This window comes from Dermacentor albipictus, chromosome 5, assembly GCF_038994185.2.
Source record: "Dermacentor albipictus isolate Rhodes 1998 colony chromosome 5, USDA_Dalb.pri_finalv2, whole genome shotgun sequence".
NCBI classification, from domain to species: Eukaryota; Metazoa; Arthropoda; class Arachnida; order Ixodida; family Ixodidae; genus Dermacentor; species Dermacentor albipictus.
This window is the reverse complement of record NC_091825.1, coordinates 35,028,045-35,049,987: the sequence shown is the minus strand read 5'-3', so window position 1 is coordinate 35,049,987 and position 21,943 is coordinate 35,028,045. Positions and strand designations below refer to the sequence as shown.

The window sequence follows — 21,943 nt, the reverse complement described above, 5'->3', positions numbered from 1 at the left end:
AGCAACTAAGTCTTCTTTCAGCTTAGAAAGGAAAAATTTTAGAGACGGCAGCCACCCTAAGCTCGAAAGAGCCCTCTACATGTGGTTGTGTGCCACGGTTGTGAAGCGGATTCCTGGAGACTTTCTGAAGCAGAAGGCAGAGACGCTCGCTCTCCGGACAAACATTGAGGGCTTGTTCAGAGACGGATGACTTCGTAATTTCAAGAAAAGGTATGACATCGATTTCAAGAGAGAGATGTGTGGTGAGAGTGGTGCTGTCCACCGGACCCTTGTTGCAAATTATCGCTCAAAGACTCTGGAGTCGCTGTTGTGCCAGTTTTCGCCAGACATTTTTAACTGCGATGAAACAGCTCTGTTCTTTAAGATGCTGCCCGATAAGCCCCTTTCTGTGTCTGGTGATCCCTGCCACAGCGGGAAGCATGGTAAAGAGCGTGTCACCATAATGGTAGGCAGCAACATGTCAAGGACAGAGAAGTTTCCCCTTCTTGTGATTGAAAAATAAAAAAGCCCGAGGTGTTTCAAGGGAGTGAAGTCACTGCCCATGTGGTATGTGACCAATACAATAGCGTAGATCACGCAACAGCTTTTCGCTGACTACATCCGCAAGCTCGACAGGAAGCTAAATTTGCAAAACCAGAACATACTGCTTTTTCTGGATAACAGCAGTGCACATGGTCACTTCCATGATCTCGAGTCCATGTGCTTGGAATTCCTGCTGCGCAACACCACGGGTGCCCTCCAGCCTATGAACTAGGGTGCTATAAAAATTTGAAGGTCCTCTACAGAGCACGCTTGTTGAGCTGCATGGTCCTCTGCGTCGACGCCGGCAAGCAGTACGTTGTTAGCCTTTTGTCGGCAATAAACATTCCAACGGATGCCTGGAAGGCGGTGACCCCTGTCACACTGCAGAACTGGTTTCAGCACGCTGGATTTGTTGTAACTGATAATGCGGGTGCCATGGAGGTCCAGGATCTGTTGTCTTCCGATGTGCTCCTTACTGACGCTGAAAATGTTCTTCAAGACCTGTGCAGTGGTGGCATTGCAATTCCAGACACCGTCTCATTTGACAGTTTCACAGATACTGACAGTGCTGTACTGACATGCGCAGAACTCGACGAAGACAAGTTCATTAGTCACGTTTCTGCTGCCCCGCCGGACGATGACTCCAAGTCGGAAGATGACGCACCATGTGCACCGCTGCCATTGCATGTGCAGCGTGTACAAGCAGTGACTGTGCTTTCAGCTGCCTATAGTGACCACACGACCCTCTCTAAGATTCAGGCTGATCTGATTGTGCATAAATGGAACAGCGTGCAACGGCGCATTCACAATTTCTTCAAGCCTACTGCCGAGCCTGAATAAGTGCATGGAAATAAAGGATTTCTTTTTTTTTTTCTCAATCTGTTTTTTCGGACACCTCTTTATTCGGACATTTCCGTGGTCCCCGTGAGGTCCGAATAAACGGTCGGCGACTGTAAATGTATGTTTACTGCATAGATAACTTATGCATGTTCCAAATCATTACTGCCTTACTTTTCAATTTTTGCTGTTTTGAAAATGTCTCTATGAAATTTACGCCGCATAATGAACGCAACCCCCAACTTTGCTTTGGTACATTGGGAAAAAAAGTGCTTTCATTAAGCGGGTATATATGGTATTTCTTTTTGCTTACTGTGCTTATTATCTGTATTTTGCACATGTAGATGGAAAATCAACATATATGATTTTTGTTGGGTATTTATATGTGTTAACCCATTCGCTACCGAAGCAGGCAAATCGGCAGGCAGCTGCATTTTGAACTTCTCAAAGCCACTGATTGATGGCAACACTTGCCGGTTTATCTAAGCATGGTTTGATATGTTACTGTTAGTTGGCAAACTCAGTTTTGTATGTCCTTGGTTGTGTTTAATTATCATGAGTGGAAGAAGATATGGCGGCATCCCATGGCAAAGCTTTTTCTGGGCCTTCTTTTGAAGAAGAAAGTGAATTCAACTGTAGGTGCATTTGGATTCACCAGAGGACGATGGTGCATGCCAGAGTGCTCCAAACTGTTTCCGACTATAAACGCCTGTGACTTCAAAAACTCCACACAGTAACACTTGAATGATTCTCAAATGTAAATAAATGTATTTTCATAATTTCCCTACCAAGTATTTGACCTAGGCACTCATGGCGCAAAGAAAAATGAGCGCATAGCATATTACTACTTTGGTAAAAAATACATGCAATACAGAAGGCCCACATGCAAGCACAGCAGGCAGCAGGGATTGGGTGAAAGGATTAATGCTACAAACGATTAGGACTTAACAGAGTGTTTGAGTGCAGAACACAAAAGGCTTGCATTCTGCTTGCATGCAGAATATATAGAATTAATATAGAATATAGAATTACATATATATATATATATATATATATATATATATATATATATATATATATATATAATATTGCTGTAAGTGGGCTATTTTCACAATCCAAAGTTATGCAAGAACTATGAGAAACGCTACAGCAAAACACTCTTGACATGAGAACACGGAGTTCCTTGTCGTGTTCTTTGGATCAGTGCTGTTCAGGCCAGAGGCACCCAGAACAATAGGCTGAGAGTCAACATAAGGGGATGTGATGCTTCAGCAAGGGGTGATGCATTTGCACAGAGACCTAAACCATCTGCAGTTGAAGACGTGCTGGCAAGCGGCCATTCTAATGCACTGCCAAGCAAACCTTCTCCATAAAGAATTTTTTGAAAAGCCACAGTAGTAGCCAAGTTATGGGCATTCAAAGAACAAATTTCTTTTTTTCTTTCATAGCGTCTCGCCACCTGGATACAAAGCCACCATCCAGAAACCTGTATGGCGAATTTTTTATGCACTGTCAGTTCAAGAACAGCCATAAGCCCATATATCCTGATATCCTGCAGGTCATTGTAAAAAATGCCACTGTACAGCTTTGTTTGAAGGCACATGTGTTTTGAGTAAGTACAAAAATGAAAAATGCTGACTGATACGCAAAGCTGTTTGCATTAAACAAAAAAAATGTGATAGCTGCGTGCGCACAGCTTCAACCATGCTTGATTAGCTTTGTCAGTGGCCGTGTATTACCCGTACAGTAAGAGTTATGGTGGTCATGAGCACTTACTGTATCCCATCCTGTTGTCACATGGATTGTAATGTATTTTTTGTAGTAAAAAATCAGTTGAAGACCGGCATTCCTTCTGTCGTGCTGCTTTCTGTCCTTTTTGCCTTCCTTCTTCTTTGTGTTACAAAAGGATCCTGTCCTCCCGGCGTTCGTGGCCGAGGCTTGCTTCATTGTGCTAGAGCTCTACTGCTCAAGTTAAGGTTCGGCTTTGTCCTGGTGTCTGAAACTTTATACCGGCCAGGTCGTGTAGACAGTGCATTGTGTGCCTCTTCTGGTTCCTGCGAGACACTTGTGTGCCTTACATTAGAGTGTCTTGCTTTCCTTGCATAGCACACATCGCTACTAGGAGATTACACCCTACCTTTCCTTGCATAGCACACATCGCTACTAGGAGATTACAGCCTACTTGGCCTGCAGTATATGAACATGTATCCCAGTGGCTGTGCTTTTTGATGCGACCAGGCTCATTGTGCCCTGCTTACTTTTGTACAAGAAACATGGCTGGGCTTTCATTTATTTTATTATTTTATTTATTGATACTGCAACCCCGGTATCGGGATTATATCAGGGTGGGAAAAAGAATTAAGCAGTTTCACAAAAATGGAAAAATGTAAACAAAAGAAATAAGGGTGCAGGCTCTGCAGCCAGCATCAGGAATACATTTGAACAAGATATCAAACAGTAAAAAAAAAAAATACACAATAGAACAGTAAAGTGATGAAATGCAGTAACACAGACTAGGCAATACGTTGAGCGAATAACGTCAGGGACGGTTGCAACACTTCATTGTTAGTGAGGTTATTCCAATCGGTAATAGTTCGTGGAAGAAATGAGTATTTAAAACAGTTATTACGGATGCGAAAAGGAGTTAAAGTTAGCTGATGTCGTTGTCGGGTCGCATACCCTGACAAAAAATGAACTAAATTGGTGATTTCAGTTCTGTAGTGTCCTTTAATTAACTGGTACATGAATTTAAGTCTTGGAGAACGATTTCGCTCATTTATTGTTGGCAGACCAGCTTTGATTAAAAGATGTGTTATTGATGTATGTCGGTGATTATTATATATGTATCGAGCAGCCCTCCTTTGAACCCTCTCTACTTTGTTTATGATGTGAAAGACTTTGTGCGGGACAAAATCTTTTTTTTCCTAATTTAGCTTTTCTGTATTTCTTACATTCTGTTATAATTAGTGTGACCTGCATGTTTTTTTCTGCAGCTGTTTGTATGTTCTGTTCCTACTTGCGCACTCTATTCCTTGTTGCTGCTTTACTTGTGTCTTTGTGGACTGTCATCATGCTGTATCTTTCTTCTTTACTTCCCTTCTTTTCATCTTCAACTTCCTTTTCTACCCCATTCATCCTAAAGAGTAGGCAGGCTTCGTGCCTCTCTCGGTGGCAGTTGCCAGCCTGCTCCTTCCCTATTTCTCTCTCTCTGTGCATTGTATATGTGTTTTCATATAAAACAGTATTTTTTTTTTCTTTTCCACTGAGCGCTGGAAAAATCTTTTTATTAGCATCATAAGCACCTTGCATAAAATTCGATATATGCTTTGCACCATGTCACAGCTGTTGCATGTGTAGCTGCAGAAGAGAAATGTGCAACACAAGGCCCTCACCTCGGCGATCTTGCGGCGGCACTCCTGGAGAGGAAAGAAGAGGTCACGGTCCACAGTGAGGAGCAGCAGACAGGCAGGGCTGCCCTCCGCCAGGTACGACACGTGGGCATGCAGGAACCCACTGCATAACAGCGAGGTGCCGTTTTCACTCGGAGCACCTAGACAAGCAACCGCTAGTTCATGCGGTTATACAGTCGAAGCTCAATATAACGAACAGCGCAGGGATCACAAAATAGTTTGACATAGACAGCATTCTATATACAAAATCAAGCAAAAAATGCATCAAAAACTTTGCATATCGATCAGTGAACCAAGGGTGCAATCGAGGATCGTTGTTCGGAGTGCACGTTCGATTGCGCCGCACGCAATTGGCCTAGGTCACGCCGACTTTGTCAGCCGTGAGCGCACGGTCGATTGTGCCGCACAGGTAGCGCCGAATTCATCTGCCATGCGAAGTCGGGGTGGCCTAGGCCAAACGCGCAGTCCGAACAATGATCATGCCCCAATCGTGGCACAGGTAATACACACTCAAAGCTTCACACAAAGTATTTATTTATTTGGCTGAAAGTACTGCAGCAGTGTACCCTGCTTCTTATTGGCAGCCGCATGCTTAAACACGGAGTCCTCAACATAGTCTAAACAATCCACAAGCGATAGGCCGATGCTCTCTATTGCGCCATAGTAGCAGCGTAGAAGGGCCAAAGCAGCTACAGCACCAGTCAAGTCGGGAGCGGGGCAACATCAGCGCTTGTGGAATCAACCTCGGCAGCACCTTCGTTTGGCTGCTATTTGTGCTACAATCTCCAATTCCATCAGTCGAAGCATATTGCAACACTATCAATAACAAAGTATTAAGAGGCGTCTGCTAAGGCATCTATCTATGAGTGAGCCCAGTGAGCGCGCATTGTGGATGCAAGTCTTTGTGGATGCAAACCGCCAGTCCTCGCAAGACGCAGCAGGCGCAAAGCGCGGCACCAAGGAGGAATCAGTGTGGCAAATGCAATGCGTCATTGGCTTTGTCGAACTAGCCAAGCTGCCATTTGCGTACGCCGCTATGTTCAAAGGGCGCCCTCGGCGCAATCGCAGCAGTCGGGAACGCCCATTGTGCCACTGCTATCTTCAAGTGCGTTGCGGGAAAGCTCATTGCCTGTCAACAGAGCGCACATGATCTGGGGTGGCAGAGTTCGATATATCCATTTTACATCCGATCCCGTTCGAAATTTTTAAAAACATAAAACGCATGCGATTTTCCAGGTTATATACAAAGTGTTCGATATACGCAATAATTCGTTGTATCTATGTTCGATATATCAAGGACTGACTGCATATAGTGCAGCTGATAGTTCGAGCCTGACAAAAATTGCAGATAGCTTGCAGATTAAACACGGTTTCTCGACTTTACACCTGGGCAGACTGTGCAACAAGTACGAACTGTAACCTGGATATTATGGCACAAGTCCTGCATGTCACTTCTGTTTGTTTTTCAATCAGAGGCTACAATCTTCACTGGATAAATGAGCTTGCATGCCAGGTGATGGCACAGAGTGTTTTGCGTGTAAATTCATTGTTAAATCATACTGTCAAGTGTCTACAGCCTGGAGAAAATGAAACACGATGGAAGCAGCACACGATTAACAACACAGCCTCTGTGACTTCTGAACCGTTGATGGACCGATTGACATAGCCTTGCCTGCATTACAAGTTGTTATCACAACCACAAATGATCCAAATGATTACACATGCTGATGTCCTTTGTCAACTTAGTAGCATCACAGATTGGGCTAGTTGTCCTCGTCTTCTCTTTGGTTAATGCCACACTTTTATATTTTGTCTCCTTGTAGAATCATGCAGCAACACATATGCTACGTAGTGTGCACAGCAGTGACTGCCTTTATATATATTTTTTTTTTGCCAATCGCACACGTCACACATGACAAGTGAAGCAACTTACAACTGATTCACATAACTGAAGCAGCTCATATCACATAGAATGCTGTGTTACGCATTGGGCAGGCATTCATTTTCCTTTCCCAGGAAGAGTTATCATATCTTGAAAGTGCTCACAGCTGGCCATTCTTTTTGATAAGATGTGTATTTTGTATTTCCTAGGCTTGGGCAAATATTTGATTGAATAATATGCTATTCGATAGTCACTATTGCTCCTACTTTCAGCATTCAAAGTTTTCTAGGTATTCGAAACGAATGAATATACATACGAGGGTTGATCCAGAAATAAGGTTGCCATCAATTTTAGAAGTAAACATTGTTTATTCTCACAGAAATTTACATCATTGGAAAGATGAAACTTTGCTCTATTTTTTTATATAATCGGCATCTTTTTCTATGCATTTTTGTAGACGGTGCTCCAATTTCTGTATCCCAATGTTGTAGAACTCTGCTGCCAACCCGTTGAGGAAGCGTTTCACCTCTTTGACTTCATCGTTGCTCCGGAAGCATTGGCCACTCAAATGTCCCTTTAACTTGGGGAACAAGTGATTATCACTAGGCGCGAGGTCTGGACTGTATAGTGGGTGGGGCACAACAGTCCACCCAAAGTTTGTCAAAAGTTCCTGGGTTTGACAGGAGACATGAGGTTGGGCGTTGTTGTGAAGCAGCGTTACACTGGCTGCCAGTCGTCACTGCCGGCAGTTCTGGATAGCTCGCCTGAGTTTTCTTAGTGTTACACAATAACTGAGTTGACTACTGTCCCACATTCCACGAAATTGATCAGCACTATCCCCTTACAATCCCAAAGTACACTGGCCATGACTTTGCCAGCAGAAGAGTTTGTTTGAACTTCTTTGTGACTGGTGACTGGGTAACGCCACTGTTTGGATTTTTTTGTTTCGGGAGTGAAATGAAACACCCATGTTTTGTCTCCCGCAACAATGGAGTCCAACAATCCTTCCTTATCGTCTTGACACTTTTGAAGAAACTGGCGAGCACAGTCAAGGCGTTTCTCCTTGTGGTCTGATGTCAATAGCCGCAGTACCCATTGAGCACAGCACTGGTGATACCCCCCTCTGACCGGCACTAATGGCACGTTCACACTGAGGAATCCGGCGTCTACAGTGAATGGAATTCTCCTGCCACCGAAAATCGCGTCGTTCACATAGCTTGCGCACCGCGCCGCCGGAATGAGATACAGCACCATCTGCCTCATAATGTGCTAACCTCCAAGCGAGCGCAGGATATCCCACATGTTCGCGCAGCTCAAAATTGCGCAGTTGTCTCCGCTCACGTCGAGTTCGTGTGTTAATTTTGCGTGTCTCCACCATTGCTTGGAAAGGCAATGAACCCTGAGCAAGAAGAGGCAGTACTGCTAGCCCTGTTGGCGAGCACGTTTCTGGTGAAGCGTGACGCGCAGAAGCATTCACCGAAGAGACGACGCCACCGGCGTTGGTGGGTTCATCCTGCTTTGCAAGGGCGCGCGTAGCTTGGTCACACCACCTTGTCAGGTCGCTTAGACCTTGTGCTTCGCATGGTACTTGTCGAAAAGGACGGGGCAGTTATGCACCAATTCAATGAGCATTCCCGATGTCGCGATGCGTTCGAAGACTGCGATATGATGAGCACATCGAGCTTAGCCGCCATCTTTCGAATTGCTGAAACGCGCACTGATTCGTTTGCGGTGAGGGAATCCGGTGGCAGCTGTCGCAAAAATTGGTCCGGGAGCGATCTGCGCAGAAGGGGCTATTCTGGTGGTTCACGCCGCCGCCGAACTGGGTTCCGCCGAACTGTGCGCCGCTCTAGACGCCAAATGTCTCAGTGTGAACGCGCCATAAAATCTCTGCACCACTTTCGCATGTGTTGAACGGACCTACACTTGTCACCATACACCTCTGTTAACCGACGATGAATATTTACGGGTGGAGTCCTTTCGGCGTGCAAAAAACGAATTACTGAACGAATCTCGCACTTGGTGGGATCAACAATGGGAACCTCCATGTCGGACGGCTGCTACGCCAAGAATGAGCGGCGCAGCAAAGCGCGACTAGGGGGAATCGAGAGTGGGAGAACAGCCGTGCGCAGCAGTGTTGCTGGATTTCGCCTCGCACCTTCCCGTGTGGCTGGAGCTCTTTGGGAACCTTATTTCTGGATCAACCCTCATATTTTTTTTCTACATAGGTCACACCTCCAATTACAACAACCTGGAAAGGAACAAAAATCTGTGCGAATAGACCACATCAATAACTGCATACAATTCCCCAATGTTTCTAAAAACAGTCTCAATTCGCGGATGCACGAATCGTACATGTCATATATCTTCGGCCAGCAGCTCTGGTTCCCACTTTTTCGGCAATGTTGATGGTGGAGAATTTTGCCCTAGAGGTGGTGTCCCGGCAGCGTGGTGCTGTGAAAGCACACCTCGACACAAAATTCATCCTGTCGTCAGGCCACACCTCAAATCGAAATTCGCATGTAACTTGCACCCTGATTTAACTGTTAAATTTTTAAAAAATTTACGCCCGTGCACTTGCAAAACAGAATGCTTCATTAAGCTCACGTGTAACAGAAAGCATCAACCTGAATTTGCGCAACACAACATAAACTGCCGATGTCCCGCAATCGAGGTTGCATTTCACAGCATCGGGATGATGGGCGAACACAAAACACTTCCGCAGCCTCAACCCCAACAAAATTGAACAGTGGACTGAAGTACAATGAACAAGCGTTGTAAGAAATGTTGAACTTTCATTTTTGCACGAAAATACTCATATGTGGATAACGATACTTTGAAAATAAACTACCTGCAGAGATGAACCTGTTTTCGTTTTTGCAAGCAAAGAACCAACTTTTCTTAGACTAGCAACATCTGGCTCTTATGTCAAGGATACTTAATGCAAATCCACAATTATTTGAACTATTAACTTAGAAATTATTCAACACTAATTACTGCTCACTTCAACTTCACTTTGAACCAAAAATTGATATTCATGCAAGCCTAGGATTTACTTCTACATAAGGAGAATTTAGGCGCACATATACTACAGTGTCATTTCCCAATATAAATTGTAGCTGCAAGCAACAGAAAGGCTGAAAGATTGGTCTGAGTATGCATGCCCGGCCTGCTCCTGAGTATGTTACTTGATTCTAATGCACATGTCACATTTACTTAAACTTGTTCGCAAAAACGGCACACTGCCCTCAGACCTTGCAATCCTGTTCAATCTTCAGTAATTCCACAGCAACAGCTGGAAATAAGTTATTGTACCTTAAAAAGTTAACGACCCTTTCATTATCAATCCTGTGGAACCTTAATCAGAGATTATAGTAGCCTGAAGTGGTTCTGGAGCAGCTCTTAAAGCAATAACACTGCCACTTCGAAGCAGCTTTAGAAGAGCAGTTTCTGTTTTGAACAGGGTCTCGAATTGAATTCAAATCCAAAACAAGAACTGTACTTGAACCAGAATTTTATCCGGAATTGAATCTGAACTTAACCATTATTCTTAGAACGTGCCCGAACCCAAACTGAACCTGAATCGAGAAAATATAATTGCGGTTACAGGCTTGGCACAAAACGGTTAAAGCATGTAGGGTGACAATAGGCATTCAATAGGCAAGCAATTTTAAGTAATAATTACTTCTTCAGTCAGACACCAGCAGATTATTACAACTTACAGGTTGCATTGTGTGTGAAAATTGGGATATACAATAGGTATGTGTTAGTAATTATACAGCCACCTAGGCCAAGACACTTGCATTTCCAAACTTTACCACGCCAGTTGTATTCCATGACCGAAACATTGTTTCAGGGGCTCTACAGAACTATTGTTTTTGTCGAAGCTTCCAATTCAGCCATTAGGTCAGCTTGCTACTACAGACGATCCTGGATATATATTATATATCCATATATTATACATATATTATATATATATATATATATTATAAAAAAAATTTTATAAAAATTTTATAAAATATTTTATAAAAAATATTTTTTATTTATATATATATATATATTATTATATATATTATATATATACATATATTACATATATTATATACCGAATTATTCCTTAGACCGAAGAGTCGTAATATGATATCCCAGGCAAAAGAATAGCACTGTACTACACATATATATTGTACTTCCGTTCACTGCCACATTCAACATACCGAACGCTGTGCCACACTGTTCCCCTGCAAGAGTGCTTCACCTAATAGACCGTGATCACTTCTTGCGTCATCTTAAATATTTAAGCCAACGAAACGGCACTGTTTCGGCAGATACCGTTAGACAAGGCATTGAATCTGAAGGGCAGTACATGCCTTGGAGGAAAAAATGAGGAATATGCGTGTCTCAAGCTTTGGATGGCTCGTGCAGCAAGGTTCTTATTTGTGCTCCACAATAATCAAAGGCCTGCTTTAGTAAGCTTCACCACAACATAGCTATAGTGCCTGGAATATACTGGCTAGTGTGCCTAAGGTACTTGCTAACGTGGTCACCGTGGAGATGCCTTCCTCCAGCTGCCACACGGCAGTGCTGCCAATCTTTAAGGTGCAGCTGTGCGCATGCGTGGCATGGACCTGCGTTGGTAGTACAGATGTGCTATGCTTTTTGCTACGAAACCTGTCTTTCTCCTTGCAAAAAAAAAATTATGGAGTTTGACATTACAAAACCACGATCTGATTATGAGGCATGCCGTAGTGGGGGCCTCCGAAAATTTGGACCACCTGGGGTTCTTTAATGTGCACCTAAACCTAAGCACACGGGTGTTTTCACATTCCACCCCCATTGAAATGTGGCCACCGTGGCCGAGATTCAATCCTGTGGCCTCATGCTTAGCAGACCAACACCATAGCCACAAAGCAACCACGGCGGGTCCTTGCCTTGACAGCCCTTTGACTAAAAGCTTTACTGGTGGGAGACATAAAATTATTGCCTTACCCCTATCCGAAAAAAATCCTCAACCCAATAGCATGCCGACGCCGATGAAATATTGAACACCTACTAACACTGGCCTAGGCTGATTTTTATTATTTTATCTATAGTTGGATGCTCCAAATTAAATCTGATCTAACTTAGAACACCACTGGAAACAAACACAAAAGGTTTGTTTAATGTTGATCACACTAAGTCATTGTGGATGAAAGTGCCTCACAACAATTTGAACCGCGACCCAGTCTACTGCGATCGTGCTCCTTAATCACGGGTGCAGCATGCATGCATAGCATCATGCGGAGTGAACTCTCAACTGGATCCTAGCGGCCATTCTTAACCCTTTCCCTACTGTGAAAAAAGAAGGAAATTGTACCAAACTTACTGGAAATTTTTTTTTCACTCAGCTTGTAGAACTTTTTTTCCTGAATATGACGGCACCATTATTTCAATTCGATGGGGTATTTTTATTTCACAAATTGTGTAAAAAGATTGAAGAAGGCTTCACTGCATTACCCTGTGCCTTGCAAAAAATAATTTTGCAGGGCTTGATACATAACAAAAAAAGAGAATACAAATAAAAAATAACCTAAACGTTGCAAAAACATGCACATGAATAGTGTCTACTTTTGAAACATGTCTCCATGTCTACATGAAACATGTCTCTTCTCTGCCCTGATGCTTCGCGTTCCGCACCATTAGTCGATGCAACTCACTTGCATGAGCTCAAATTACAGCACACAAAAACAAAGAATACTGCACACTTTAACAAAGTGACTGATAAAACCGCAGCACGCTGGAGCCACGGACACGTTAATGATGCACAGCGCCCCTGGTGTCAAAGTTCGAAGGCAGCGCTAGTGTGGCTATCTCCTCACATTGGCAGACCCCTCCGCTCGCCACACTAGCAAGTATACCGTAGCGTAAAGCAGTGAAGCACATTGAAAGCAGAAAGAACTTATCATTATGCAGTGAAGCATGCTACCTGCAACCAATCATTATAGCAAAGGTCAAAAGGTCTCCCAGAGATCTCCCAGAGTCCCGGTTTGAAATGCACATTCCACTAGAAAGCGTGAATGGCACACGACCTTTCTCACTTAGTGGCTCTTTGCATGAGATGCCGAACTAGAGATGCCTGCAACACTGAGATTGTCTAGTGGTTTCTGTGAACAGCATTTTGGGGTTCCGCAAGCAGCCAAAATGAATCCGACCCCAAAACCTACTCGGAAAAATTGTTACATTACAGCTTGGATTTAACAAAACCTCCGCACACCACATCTACACTTCGCGGAAAGGATATCCAGGCAGTGGCACAAAAGGCTTACTGTACAAACTGCAGGCATACAGTTTGTGTTCAACGCGTTCCTTTCGTGCTCACAGGGACGCATCAGTGGGAATGGGCTCGGATGCTGTGTAGATGGAAATGCACTTTCGAATCTAACAGTGCCTGCTTAGTTGCTTCATTACCACCCTATAATTATTGGCTGTGTAAACGGCAACAGCGTATTGTAACAGACACACCTGGCCGGGCACATTTGCACGCGATTTGCAGCGCAAGTGCACTGATGGTGCACATGGTGCATATCCATACAGGCTGACTTGCTTCCACGCTGTGCTCATTTCTAGTTTGCCCTGAAGAGAAATGTGCATGAAGTGCTACATGGCCAGGCAATGTGGGCATTTAAGGTTAGTGCTGCAATAAGTTAAAGACCGAAGTGTAATTGACTTGCGAAAAAAGCAGAAGAGAAAGTAATCTCTATGTACAGTAGGAATTCGTTGATACGTTCCTGTTATATACGTTTTCCCGGCGCCAACGTTCACGATTGAGAACATAAAAAATGACCCCATTGAGTTCGGCTCATTTTTTACCGGTTCATACGTTCCCAGAAAGCAAAATTTTTCAGTGCTAACGTTTACTACATCACCAAACTGTGATCGTACACGTTTTCCGGTTGCTGGATCCCATGTAAACAAGAAAATGCACGAGGCACATGTCATCGAGAACAGTATACACCTTCACTGTAATACTTGCCTGCCCGTGTCATGTGAAAACACTGGCGCGCACTCAGTTTCTCATTTCAGTACCAGCAAATCTTCTCGGGGTCGTCACACGCAGCATTCACAGCTATCATCACCAGTTCTGTTGCGTAAGCATCTTCGCTTATCTGCTTCACAGTGTGTAGTGCCGTCACAAGCGTAGCACACACTTTTAATTGGCGATAACCAAAATGCGCTGTCATTCCTTGCTGCAGGCTGTGATTGTATATGTTTTCCAGCCGCTAGATCCCATGCGATCAAGAAAAGGCACCAGGTGCATGCAATCAGGAATGATATATAGTCGCCCATCTCATGTAAAAACGATGGAGCACACAGTCTCTTATCCAGTACCAGCAAATCTCCGCCCAGGTCGTCACACGCCCCGTTCACAGCTATCGCCACCAAACCTACTGCAATAAGCATCTTCACCTATCTGTATTACAGCGTGTGGCATGTAGTACCGTTGCTAACATACTGCATGCTCTTTGTAGGCAATAATCCAAACGCACTGCCGTTCCCTGCCGCTTGCCTCATGTTTCAGTTTGGAGGCATCCGGTGTCGCCCACCAGCTCGATTTCGTTTCAGTTTTTCGTCACTCTCTTAAAACACCATGCAATAGGAAAACAACAATGTGTGTTTCGGCGTCTCGTGCCGCAACAATCTGTGCGACGCTTTGCATTACGTAGATGTCAACAATAGTTGAGTAAGTCAATTCTTTTAGTTACTTCGGATCGTACGTCTTCCAGATTAGTACATTTTTTAACAGGGAGAGGCGGGCTAGTTGGTGGTTGATATTGGAATGCATCATGTCTTCCAGATTAGTACATTTTTTAACAGGGAGAGGCGGGCTAGTTGGTGGTCGATATTGGAATGCATCATGTAACCGCACAAACAACAACGAACGAAGAAGGCAACACACGCCTGTCCTGTGTGTTTCCTTCTTCGTCCATTGTCATTTGCGCGGTTACATGATGCATTCCAATAGTACATTTCTCTCGCATTTTTTACAAAACGTATGAATGAGGTTTACTGTATTTAACGCGGGCTTGGAGAAACGAATCAGTAAATTCCCCCATTTTGCATCTCAGAAGGCTGTCCGAGATGTATGGAGTCTTTTGTTGCAAATTATTGATATACCACATTACGATCCCCTTCGAGTTCAATGTTTCTGGAATTGACTATATTACAAAATAAATCGTAAAATGCCACATGCCCAGGGGCAACAGAAAGGTTGGTGTCCTCGAGAATGAAAGAATTTGCAGTTTCGCCCAAAAGACAAAGCACCAATTGCGATCACAAATTAGTAGATAGCTGTGTGAAATAAGGACTATCGGCATACCGATGTGTCGAACTCCGTGCTGTGCTGCGCCCCGGCAAGCGCGCTTCTCCCACCATACCCCACCCCTGCAAGCGCGCTTCTCCCATCGCATCCCACCCCCGCAAGCGCGCTTCTCTGGGAAAGGAGCGGGTAAAAGGCATGTGACGAGGAGCACTTCGAGTGCGATTGGGTGTGAAAGGGAAGCGGGAGGGAGAAACCATGCTGACCGCAGGCGCCCGTTTCCTGTGTTTTGGTTGGCTGACACCGCTGGTGCAGCGAGACGAACGAGGTCAGTGCAGCTTGGGCTTGTGGTAGTGCAGAGACGCAAAGCGGTGCATCTTTCAATTCGCTTTGTTCCTTTTATTCACAAGGCCAATGCGAAGGCTTGAGACTCATGTTGTGCAGTGCATTTTTCTTTCCGCTTTTGGCATGTGTTCCAGAGCCATGGCCACGAAAAAAAGCAAGAATTTGGATTTTTCAACAAAGGCGGACATCATTCGACGGGTGGAGGCTAGCGAGAAAAAGTCGTCGGTCGCCGCGGTGTTTGGATTTCTTCACAACACCTTGAGTACGATCCTGAAGAACAAAGCCGATGTTAAGCTGAAGGCAGTGCAGTCCAGTCACCCTGGAGCGTGTCGTGTGCATGTCCCAACCTATGACAAGGTCAAGAAGGCATTGTACGCCTGGTTTTTGGAGACACGTGCCAAGAACATACTTGTTGACGGCCCAATGCTCATGGAGAAGGCCAAATGGTTTGCTGTGGCCTTTGGAGAAGAAAACTTCACTGGCGGCACTGGTTGGCAGCAGCGATTTAAGAGTTGCTACAGCATCGTTGGAAAGACCCTTTCGGGCGAAAGCGAGGCGACTAGCACAGGTCACATAGAGAAGTGGTTGTCAGAAGAGTGGCCAAATATTTCCGACCGCTTTTCGCCACAGCAAATATTCAACGCAGATGAGACGGAACTGTTTTGGCAAATGCTGCCAAACAAGACTCTGCATCTGAAGGGCACTGCATGCCTGGTGGAAAGAACAGCAAAGTGCGCGTATCGATTTTGCTTGCTGCAAATATGGATGGGTCATGCAAACTACGGCCATTTGTTATTGGAAAGAGCAGGTCGCCACGCTGCTTTAAGGACGTGAAAGGCCTCCCGGTTCGATATGCTCCAATAAGAAAGCTTGGATGTCACGCGATTTTTTCGCTGCGTGGCCACAGGCATGGGATGCCGAACTGGACAAGTCTGGCCACAAAGTTTGTCTTCTACTTGACAACTGTTCGACCCATCGTGTCATCTGCCCATTAAAGCAGATCACCCTCAAGTTTCCGCCGCCAAACACAACGGCAGAACTTCAGCCTCTCGACAGAGGCATTGTAAAAGCGTTTAAGGTTGGGTACAGACAACGACTGGTGCAGAGGCTCATATTAAACCTTTGATTAGGAATCGAACTCAAGGTGGACCTCCTCGGAGCCATTCAAATGCTGACTGGTGCTTGGAACGACGTGAAGAAAAGCACAATTGTGAACTGCTTCTGCAAAGTCAGCTTTGTGGTAGCTGCAGACGACGGATGTCTTGACAGTGAAGATGATGACGCTGGATGCCTGGACAGCGAATTTCGCGAGCTCTCAGCATTCCCAGGCGCCATCCCAGGCAGTGTTACAGCACAGAATTTCGTCAGCACTGACGACGGCGTGCAAGCTGTAGCGTATCGCGCTGATGCGGAGATTGTGGCTGACATCATGGGTGACGAGGACGCAGACTCGAGCAGCGGCGAAGATTTCGACAAAGAGGACCAACCACCATGCACTGCAGCTGAACTTGCATCAGCTTTCAGCGTCATTCGCCGCTGTTGTGGCACAATGGAAGAAGCTGGCCTTTCTCATTTAGACACTGTTAACAAGCTTGAGGACAGCTTAATGAACTTGATGGTGCAGAAGAAAAAGCAAGCAAAGGTCACAGATTTTTTCCTTCCGAAAATGAGTGCTCTGGTCATCGCGCTGTGTTTTTGTTTTTTTACGTGCCTTGGAGGCACAGATCGGCAAGTTCCCGCTAGTCACGACACCAGGAAACTGCCTTGAGATGTGTGGAGTTGTTAGAGAAGCTTTTGACATGCATATTTTATATGTCGAATTATCTATATATCGAATTATTTTGCGATCCCCTTCGAGTTCGATATATCTGGGATCGACTGTACTAGCAGATACAATTTGCCCACTGCACCATGGTTTTTCCTCACCTCTGTCTTTTTCATATTTTTTGTCAGCGTTCTGATTTTCCATGTAACATTTATTGATGTGCTAGTGTTCATTGTTTGCAGTAAGCAATAACCTCGTGCGCTCCCAGTTATGAGATAGCTGTGATGGCTTCAGCATTTACCACCCGCAATATTTTGCTTGTTATCGGTCTTAGGCGACGTGAACAACATAAACTTATGCATGTATGTTTAACCCTTTCGCTGTCACGGACGTACCAGTACGTCATCGCGCTTCCCCCCCAGGGTGTCACTGACGTACCGGTACGTTCTCTATCGTGCGTTCAAAATTTCGCTCCTGAATTGGCCATGCCATCTGTTGACTCTTTCTACAAGTTCGTATATTCTCCCCCACCTGTGTTAACCCATGTATTGAAGAGTACGGTGCGACTGCCACTCCCCACTTTCTCTTTGCTGAGTGGCGCGGTGGCTCCGCGTTCGCTGGATCATGCGTCGCGCGCGTGTGGTTATGGGTTCAAGGGTTGTTCTGCCATCTCCGCTGGTTTGAAGGTTTTTATTTTTCTTCTGTTGGTGTGTCTGCTACGCCGCGTCAAGTTCAGGCGCACATGCCGTTGCCTCTCCGAAAAGTGTGACTCGATTGCTGCTTTCCCTCTCTCGCCGAACCCTCGCTTCCGACTTGCAGCAGTAAACGTAAAGCCCTTCGAACTTTGTTTAGCCTTTTTCCATCTCCCTCTGTCTTCTTGATCACGCAACGTCCCATTTCTCTCCGTTGTGCGGGCGACTGAAAGCGCATCCTCCCAGCGCGCGGTTACTTTTGGATGGCTGAGCACGCGGGACCTTCGTCTGCTCATTGGTGCGGTGGCTCAATTCCGATTTAGAATAGGAGCCGAGCTCGGATTCGGACTCGGACAGAGTTGCATGCGAGGAAGAGGGTTCCGCATTGTCAGATTCGGATGTTGAACGGATTTTATAGTCAGGCTGATGATGATGATGATGTTTACTAACAGCAGCTGCAGAACACTAAAATGTGCATACGGCATTGACTACGTTATTTGTATACCAATCATAATCAAAAATAAATTGCCATGTTCATTCCCTGTTATGCTCGTTCCCTGAAACCAAGCCGACACTGGGGGTGCGTCACGGCCAGAAAGGTCCGACAGCGAAAGGGTTAATAAGTGCTGTGTTATAGTAAAGTGAACTGATTAGTATGAAAAAATCTAAAAAAGTGTGTTGTAATAATAATAATAATATTTGGGGTTTTACGTGCCAAAACCACTTTCTGATTATGAGGCATGCCGTAGTGGAGGACTCCGGAAATTTCGACCACCTGGGGTTTAACGTGCACCTAAATCTAAGCACACGGGTGTTTTCGCATTTCGCCCCCATCGAAATGCGGCCGCCGTGGCCGGGATTCGATCCCGCGACCTCGTGTTCAGCAGCCCAACACCATAGCCACTGAGCAACCACGGCGGGTAAAGTGTGTTGTCATACTACAGTCTGCAATATGTGAATAATTAATTTGCAAGTTTGCCATCTTGGCAAGATTAATACAATAAAAATAACATGTTGTTATTTGTAATAGCTTGTTGCCTTTCCAGTTGCTTTGACTTCTACACCTCCTCCCCTCAAGGCTCCGAGAACCAGCACTCTTGCCCTTCTGCCAGCAGCGATTGGTCATCCATTCCCTTGTTTGAAATAAATTTGATCTAGGAGCTCCTGCATCTTGAATACCTTTCCACTTGACGATTTGGTGCTATGAAGCAGCTGGTTAGTATTAACTATGAATGAATCGTAAAAGTAGGCTTTGCATAAAATGTGTGCATGTGAACATTTGAAATGCGTTGAAATCTATGTGTCAGTACCGCATATATTGAAAACGTGTAGCTGCTGCAAATGATGGTTAGTGATAAATGACGCTCTCTTAATGGTCTCTGACATAACTGCAGGCACGATAGTTCTCTCGGCAACGTTCATTACTTGGCTGGTTTTGGCAGCCAAAATACGCCCATATAATTGTCCACTTATGTGTGACACATTTTCTTTAAACACCCCTTAAAAGATTTCTTGCCTTCCAGCCTAAGTGAGGAAACTTCATATGCAAGCTGGAAAACATTGCATCACTTTTTTTTTTTTTTGCAAAGTACAGCATTTTTGCAGAAGTTTGTGTTAGCACACAAACTTTTGAGCTGTTCGAGCCATGTGCGTAATCAGAATTTTATTTCGCGGGATCGAGAGAGGTCCTACCCCCTATATGTACGTTTGTGTGTGTTTGTATATGTGCGTATATACAGTCGAACCTCTATATATCGAACATGAATACAATGAATTATTGCATATATCGAACACTTTCTATATCACCTGAAAAATCGCATGCATATAAAATTTTTTATTTAGAACAGGGTCGGATGTAAAATGGATATATCGAACTCCGCCGCCCCAGACCAGGTGCGCTCTGTTGACAGGCGGTGAGCTTTCTCGCAACACCCTCGAAGATAACAGTGGCACGATGGGCGTTCCCGACTGCAGCGCACTATAGCTGCATACATGGATTGCACCGAGGGTACCATTTGAACATAGCGCCACACGCATGTGGCAGGCTTGGCTAGTTCGACATCCACAATGCATTGCATTTGCCGCATATTTGCAAGAGCACGCACTCACTGGGCTCACTCATAGCTGCCATGGCATACGCCACTTAATACATTGTTATTGAAAGTGTTTCAAAATGCTTCAATTGATAAACGTGGAGATCGCAGCACAAGTAGCGGCCAAACCAAGACGCTGCCGAGGCTGCTCCTGCGAGCACTGATGTTGCTCCACTCCCGACTTGACTGGTGCTATAGCTGCTTTGGCCCTTCTATGCTGCTACTGTGGCACAATAGAAGGCACCGGCCTATCGCTTGTGGATTGTTTAGACTATGTTGAGGACTCTATGTTTAAGCACACGGCTGCCAATAAGGAGCAGGCTACACTGCTGCAGTAGTTTCAGCCAAATAAATAAATACTTTGTGTAAAGCTTGAAGTGAGTATTTACTGCGCCGCGATTGGGGCACGATCGGGGATGGTTGTTTGGAGCACGTGTTCAGTTGCGCTGTGCGCGATTGGCCTAGGCCACGCCAACTTTGCGCGGCTGACGAAGTTGGCGCGGCTTAGTCTAACGCCTCCAATAGTTAGAGAAGGTGTTGCCTAGGCTAATTGCTTGCGGCGATCGACCGCACACTCTCAGCCGACAAAGTCGACGCGGCCTAGGCCACCAAACGCGAGCTCGGAACAACGATCCCTGCTTACACCCTTGGTTCATTAATTGATTTGCAGAAGTTTTTGACATGTTTTTTATGTGATTTTCTATACTGAATTCTGGCTATATCAAACTTTTTCACGATCGCCACACTGTTTAATATATTGAGGTTCGACTGTACGTACATACAAACAAAATTTCGGGGGGTTGGAACCCTACCCCATTTCGGCTATGCCAATGGTTCGAACGTAGCAACATTATCAAGTACCATCTTGCTCAGCGCTTGCAAAATGGCGCATGTAGCTCGCGACCAGCCGACAAAAAAGCAAATGAAACACCGTGCGGCATTTGCCTCCTGTGTGTGCGAGGAGTGGCTTCACTGCATAGATGGAACATACTGGCATACCTATGTGTAACTCTGCTCCCTGCGGGAGCATATACAGGGACACTCAGCTTGTTCAGAGCAGTGCGCACCCTTGTGGAAGCCCAGTGTGGCAGTGGCGCCGTCTGTCGGCTTAGCGTCTGGCATGACAGACGCGCGCACGGACAACAACCACGTTCGACCGACATTGTGAGCCCCTAAACAGCTCTGCTGTTAAAAAAAGAAACGGATTAATCGGAGTAAAATTAACGGAAATCTACTGTATTGTCTAACCAACTCTATGCAGTGAAGCAGATACTGTGACCTGTGTTAGCCAATCAGGAATGAAAACCCACAGCATTTCAGAGATAATGAAGACAGCTGCCCATCTTTCAGTCACTAATCCTGCAGGCAGCATAGCGCACAACAGGATATGTGCCAGACAGTGGGACAGCACTTCTTCCACTTCTCATCTGTGGCTATGTGACATAAATTGTATTTTTTGGTGCACAGGATGAATTAGGCAAGATGGAGTTAGTGCTCCAGTTAGTGCCATGAAGTTCAGCACTTCATATAAAGCATGGAGGAGTGAATAGAAGGGGGTTAGTGAAAATAAAGATCACCTGGGATCAAACTTGGGCAAGCAGACGGGCGTCCAGGCCTCGGCCGTCTTGAACGACTCGGAGGCGTGCACAAGGTTCAGTAAAAGGTGCAGGTCGACGTGGTGCAACTGGTACTTTCGCATGCCCACCAATGCCACCAGCTGCTGCTCTGCCACCAGAAGGCCAAACACCAGCTTCTGCACAGTGTGAGAATTCAATGTGGCTATCAACCATGACTGCATAAGAAGTTGTAGAGAGGTTCTTGCAGCTTTTTTTTTTCATTATTGGAGAACAGATTACAACATGTAACAGAATCGACAACTGCACAGTCAGCTGTAATGCGTACAGTGACCTGCAACACAATAGTCTGACACAACACAAAGGAAGAAGAGACCACATCAACACAGCATTGGACTCACAATTTTGTTGGAAGCCACTAACAAAATTTTTATGCATGAGGTTTTCTTGTCTTGCAGAACTTTTGTACCGTGGCTTGCTGCTTGACTTTCATCATGCCTTCTGTTGTACTACTTAGGCGTGCGTGAATC

The 21,943-nt window shown here is 45.1% G+C and overlaps 1 protein-coding gene across 2 annotated transcripts in view; it reads right to left on the bottom strand.

Moving 5' to 3' along the window:
- The window catches only part of Mon1 (vacuolar fusion protein MON1 homolog), a 57,315-nt gene that overhangs the window by 19,816 nt on the left and 15,556 nt on the right, over positions 1-21,943 (bottom strand). For both annotated transcript variants that reach the window (XM_065439833.1, XM_065439835.1), the window contains exons 5-6: positions 21,417-21,592; positions 4,752-4,872 (exon numbers count right to left, since the gene is read on the bottom strand). In XM_065439833.1, the coding sequence (XP_065295905.1) occupies positions 4,752-4,872; positions 21,417-21,592 (297 nt within the window). The remainder of the gene's footprint in view (positions 1-4,751; positions 4,873-21,416; positions 21,593-21,943) is intronic.